The 5,739-nt window shown below is 34.6% G+C and overlaps 1 protein-coding gene across 1 annotated transcript; it reads left to right on the top strand.

Annotated features, from left to right (window-relative positions):
• The first annotated feature begins 1,035 nt into the window (after positions 1 to 1,035).
• Positions 1,036 to 2,437, top strand: LOC145013888 (uncharacterized). Its single transcript, XM_078972238.1, has 2 exons — positions 1,036 to 1,703; positions 1,999 to 2,437. Exons 1-2 carry the CDS (start codon positions 1,189 to 1,191, stop codon positions 2,264 to 2,266), a joined length of 783 nt encoding a protein of 260 aa, XP_078828364.1. The 5' UTR covers positions 1,036 to 1,188; the 3' UTR covers positions 2,267 to 2,437.
• Positions 2,438 to 5,739: the final 3,302 nt, after the last annotated feature.

The following is a 5,739-nucleotide window of genomic DNA, read 5'->3' on the forward strand; positions in this document are numbered from 1 at the left end:
ACCGTGACAGGGCGAAGGCATGACCATACACATCCTGATTTTATATTATTGATCTTGGGAGACTCTAATTTTAAGTAATATTTTGGAAACAATGGTTTTGTGAACACTTTCATTAGTAAATGGGTTGGTTTAAGAAGTTTAAATATGTTGTGATATTCAAGACGTTACAAGTTGGCATTAGAGCATTGGTTTGAGTAAATTGGAGGAATATGTGTGGGAATCCAGTCTCAAACGAAGGAACTACACAGGTTTTAAAAATGATTTTCCAAAAACTGTTTTTAAAAAATAATCAGGAAAGGATGTGATGTGTACGATGAGTCGGAGCCAATAAGTAGACCACAAGTTACCACACTGCTATTTGATATTATGTTATGAGAGAATAACATGCTAGTGATAGACTAGGAATCTTTATAAATTGCATGATAGAATTGTTTGATTATATGATGTCAGATAGCCTAGGGTTCCTTCTTATATGAAATTGACTTTATTACTGTAGTTGTTTAGTGTATGCACACAATACAAGCCATCCCACGTCGTGGCAAACGGTCTTCCTCAAAAACCATACTTTTTACTCCTTTAGATGTAGTTCCCCAGTTTAACGAAAGAAAAGAAAAGAAGAAAAGAAAGAAGATAAAAGAAGAGAAATGAAAGGAAACAAAATTTTCTTTTACGTTCCCAAGTTAGAAAGAAATGAAACGAAAATTAATCATTTTTTTCTTTTCTTTCCAAATCCCTCCAAATCGGAAAGAAAGTTAGAAGGAAAAATGATTTTTCTATTTCCTCCTATTTATTTTTTTTAATAAAACTCGAAAACCCAAATATCCTTTATTTTATTCTCATTCCAATCAATTTTGAAGGTGTTAGAGTTACGTAACCTTCTTCTTATTTGTAAATCCCGCCGTCCCAAATGTATATATATTTTTAGATTAAACAGTCAAAAACTCCTAACCATTAACATTTAAACTTTAAACATTTTTAACTTACCGCCGTTTTCCTACAAAAAAGTTGATGTTTTTTACCCTAAGTATCGAATTTTGACAGACCGTACAAATCTGTCCAAAACCTGTTAGATTGATCTGAAGCTCCTCCATTTTTCTTTTCCCCAAGGCTTCATGGTTGACTGACCTCTCAAGTATCATGAAGTTCTGTTTCAATCAAACGACTCGTGTCTTCTAATCGATACAAACTATGGCTGAAACTACCGCAACAGCCACCGTCACCAACAACAGAACCGCCATCGCCACCGCCACCGGCACCACTTACACTGTTCCTAAGCTCGAACCATCACCCTCCGCCTCCATGGCTACAACTATTGAGGATGTAGACGAAGATATGTTTCTATCAAAGTCCGAGTTATTAGCTCGTGAAGAAGTACTTAAACGACGATCTCGAAAACTGAAGCAGATAGCTAGGGTTTACAAGGATCATTACTGGTGTATGATGGAAGAACTGAAATTGAAGTACAGAGAATATTATTGGGAGTATGGGAAGAGTCCGTATCAGGATGATGGATCAGTAACTGAAATCGATGCGGAAAAGAATGGCGATGATGAGTTAGGGTTAGAGTTCAGTAGCGATTTAAGTCGGTGTGCTGTTCATGGATGTAAATCAAAAGCCATGGCGCTAACCAAGTTTTGTCACGCTCATATATTGTCCGATTCTAAACAGAAACTCTACATGGGTTGCAATTACGTGATCAAAAGGTATCTTTCCCTACTCATTTTCTTTGATTGATTGTTGTGGTATCCTTTATTTTGAATAGCATTTGGTTCTGATTCCACATTTGACTTGACCTAATATTGGGGGTATTATCAATATTGATGAATACTTTGATCCAATTTGAAATTTACAAAGTGATTACATTGCTACTGCTAATTTGGGGAAAAAGTTCTTTAATTTGCATAATATGTATCTGGTTTAGGTAATTTGTTTGATCTGTGAAGAAAGATATTACCAGTTCTTGATACTTATGAATGTTTGTATATCTTTATGTTATAGCTCACAAGCAGGACCTATACTTTGTGGGAGACCAATTCTTAAATCCACAGTTCCTTCTCTATGTGCAACTCATTTCCAAAAGGCAGAAAAACATGTTGCAAGGGCTTTAAAGAAAGCAGGGCTAAATGTAACCTCTACTAGTAAAGTTGCTCCAAAATTTCATGTTATTATTGCAGAATATGTTCGTCTAATTCAAAGTAAAAGAAGAATTGCTCATAAAGCAGAATTAGAGAATCTTGATGTAAAAGAAGAAGATATCAGCATTTAAAATTGTTGTAATGTGAATTCAAGTGTATTTTTCAAATTGTATTCTACCTCTTTTCCTCTTTGTTTGTTTCTTTTTCCCTTTTTCTGCCCCTACACATTTTAAGTCAACAGATATTGTAAGATAGCTGATTTTATGGAGCTCTGAATTGGATCTTTGTGTTGCTAGATCAAACTTTGTGCATTGAAGGTATATACTACATCATTAGTGTTTTGTATTTTGTAGTTGTGGTCTAAAGTTTCAATGTTTGTGTATGTTGTTTAAATATATATTGTTGCAAAATGTTTTTCTTTGAAAGTATCCGAGTCTCCCAATTTAAATTTGAGCTTATAATCGTGTTTAGAAGCTTATGCTATCTTAATCCTTTTTTTTTTTTTTTTTTTTTCTTTCAAGAAAAACACAATGTTTTGTTAATAATCCATCTTTCTATGATATGGATGAATGTAGTGAGATTTTTGTTGACATATATATATATATATATATATATATATATATATATATATATATATATATATATATATATATATATATATATATATATATATATATATATATATATATATATATATATATATATATATATTAAATTCTTTAATGTGTTGTTTTTCTTGTGATAAATAAAAGATAACTATAGCCACTTATGAAGCAAAAAAAAAAAAAAAAGAACAATTGTGAACGAATAAAATATAACCCATGTACCATTTTAATTTTGTCGAGGGTAACAACATTTCAATCAACTTCGAGTAGCACTCATGAACCAAATTGCAATACCTTTTTGCAACTTCTAACTTCTAGCAACATGCTCTTCTGATTTAATAAAATTGAACACTACAATGGTATTCGACTCCACGACATATTTCATAATTGAAATATTTTTCAGAGATCAAACGGCTACAACTTTTTCTTTATTTTCAAACAATCATAATGAAATGTGAGTAACCTAAATGGGAGATAATATTCTTATATACACAAAAAAATTACAATTAATCGTTCCATTAAATAAAAGAATTTGAAAAGTTTGGGAGGTTCAAGTGAATATGCTGGAAGATAGAAGCCTATCTTGAACCATATTGATTTAAGTGGTCTCTTTTATAAGATTTACTCGGTGATATTCCACGCATCGTACAGTTATAATAAATTATTGATAAAAGATAAATATATGTTATTAATGTAACATCCTGATGATGAGGTAATTTAAAATTTAATCCTATGCCTGAAGAAATAATGCATTTTGGCCCCTGTTCATGAGAAGGATTGCAAAATGGCCCATAGTGGCATTTTGGTAATTTTGGCCGAGGATTGGTATGTTGGGTGTATGCTTCGTACGCCAGCGTACATCGCGTCTGTAGGTTGTACGTATGAGGGTTTCAAACCCTAAAATTTAGGGTTCGAACTCTATTTAAACAACTTTATGGCCCCAAGACCTTCACTCTCATCACCCTCAACCTAAATATCATCCCTCTAGCTAGTCCTAAGTGAGAAAATTGCATCTTGGGCTCTTTTGTGTGTTTTGGTGGTGTTCTTGAAAAAGAAGAATGTAGTAGAAAGACATTGGAGATTAGAAGGAGTTTGGATCGGGATTCTCACCTTGCTAGCAACCTTCAGGAGGTAAAAAAAACTCCTAGTTTGATCATCCTATCTTGTAGATCTAGATATTCCTTCATTTAGGGCATTTTTGTTCCCAACCTTTGTGATTTTTGAGCATGGCATGCTCTTGATCAAATAAGTCGCCCGTACAGACCCAATGAGGGGTCTTGAGTCATAAAAAGGAGATCTTGATGCTTAGGTCTTCCCCATGCATGCTCTAGAAGGTCTTAAGATGTTAAGAAGTTGGGATTGTTTGTATTAAGCACTTAATGGGCATGAAAAGTCATAAAGATGGAAACTTCATGACTCTTAGTGGTATTTTGACCTTGGATCTGCATTTGGACATAAAAAATCGAAGTATTAAGCTCCTAAGTGGTTAAGAAGGAAAAAACAATGTATGCGCTGGGCGTACCAAACGGTATGTTGCGCATACGTAGGTTAAGCCCTAATGCCACAGATCACGAGTACGCCCCACATACATCTGTAGTACGCCCCGCGTATGATCATCTATATATGATTGATTGGTAGAACTGCATGATTATTTGTATTTGTTGGTTTTATGTTTATGTTTATCTGTGACATATGTCAACATATTGTGTTGGGTTGAGGCGGTCATGCTTTGTGTTTTAGGCCAAGACACCCGGGGACGAACGGATAGGCTGTAGCCCCTGTGAGGCGGTCTATAAAGCGATCCAGATAGATTGTAGGCACTACCAGGAGGTGCAGTCATGCCGAAGGCTTGTAGAGCGGTCCAAATAGGCTGTAGGCCCTATGAGGCGGTCGAGTCAGGTTGGCTACTCATATTTATATACTTGTTTGATATGTGGTGTGTTGGTTATTTGGGGGAACTCACTAAGCTTTGGCTTACAGTTTTAGTTTATGGTTTCAGATACTTCAAAGGATCGTGGAAAATTGAAGGCGTGATCATGCACTGCTTCCCGCTTTATGTCACTGGGTCCTAGGAAAAACTTTGATTTTCAAATAATGCTTTTAAAACAATGGCTCTTTTTTGTAAACAATAATGGTTAATGATTAATTTTGAAAATTTTAAATTTATTTGATTTTTGGAGTGTTATAAATAAGTATGAGAGTCTTGGTTTGAGAGAATTGGATGAACATTCGTGTGAATCTAGACTCAAACTAGGAAACTACAAAAGTTTTAAATTGGTTTTCAATTTTTTTTCAAAATAACCAAGGAAGGATGCAATGTGTACAATCAACCGGAGCAAGAAAGTACACCTCAAGTTACCCACACCGTTATTTGATATTATGTTTATGTTAGAACATCATGCTAGTTGTAGGATAAGGATCTTCAGGAATTGCATGATAGAATTGCCTACTATATGATGCCTTATTTCCTATAAAATTTCTTGCTTATTGATTGTAGGACTCTTTCTTGTGTGAATTAACTATTAATTGAATACATTAAGTCACATGCTACATAAGTTAAATATTTCTGGAGTGAAGGATTTGGTCATATTGCGCAACTCTTCTCTGAGTCTAACCATTGTAGGGTTGAATCTTTTAATCTAAGATTATTTAAGTTATGTTGCATGTGATTGTATTTAAGTGGTAGTTAACTGTCACCAATGGGGGTCATTTGGTAGTTGATGGTAGGGTGAGGTGTGGATCCTAGGATAGCCTAGGGAGTATGTAGTACTCATGATGCGTTTATTTGAAACTGTTGGAAGTTCCATGGATGGGTTATGTGTAAGAAACCAACTAGTTGAGGAATGTTTAGCTTTTCTCTAAGGAGTGAGAATAGGATGTATGTGTATTCTGGTATGCAATATTAGGGTTGTTGTGATGATCTTCTGAGACAAATCCGGGTAGGTGTGGAAGGTAGTATAGGCTCGTACTACCGGAAGCACATGACCCATACACGTAAC

This window comes from Lactuca saligna, chromosome 9, assembly GCF_052625555.1.
Source record: "Lactuca saligna cultivar CGN05327 chromosome 9, ASM5262555v1, whole genome shotgun sequence".
NCBI lineage: Eukaryota > Viridiplantae > Streptophyta > Magnoliopsida > Asterales > Asteraceae > Lactuca > Lactuca saligna.

Coding starts and splice junctions, on each gene's coding strand:
- LOC145013888 (XM_078972238.1), top strand. CDS start 1,189: ATGGCTGAAACTACCGCAACAGCCACCGTCACCAACAACAGAACCGCC. Junction 1,704..1,998: donor TGCAATTACGTGATCAAAAG/GTATCTTTCCCT, acceptor TTTATGTTATAG/CTCACAAGCAGGACCTATAC.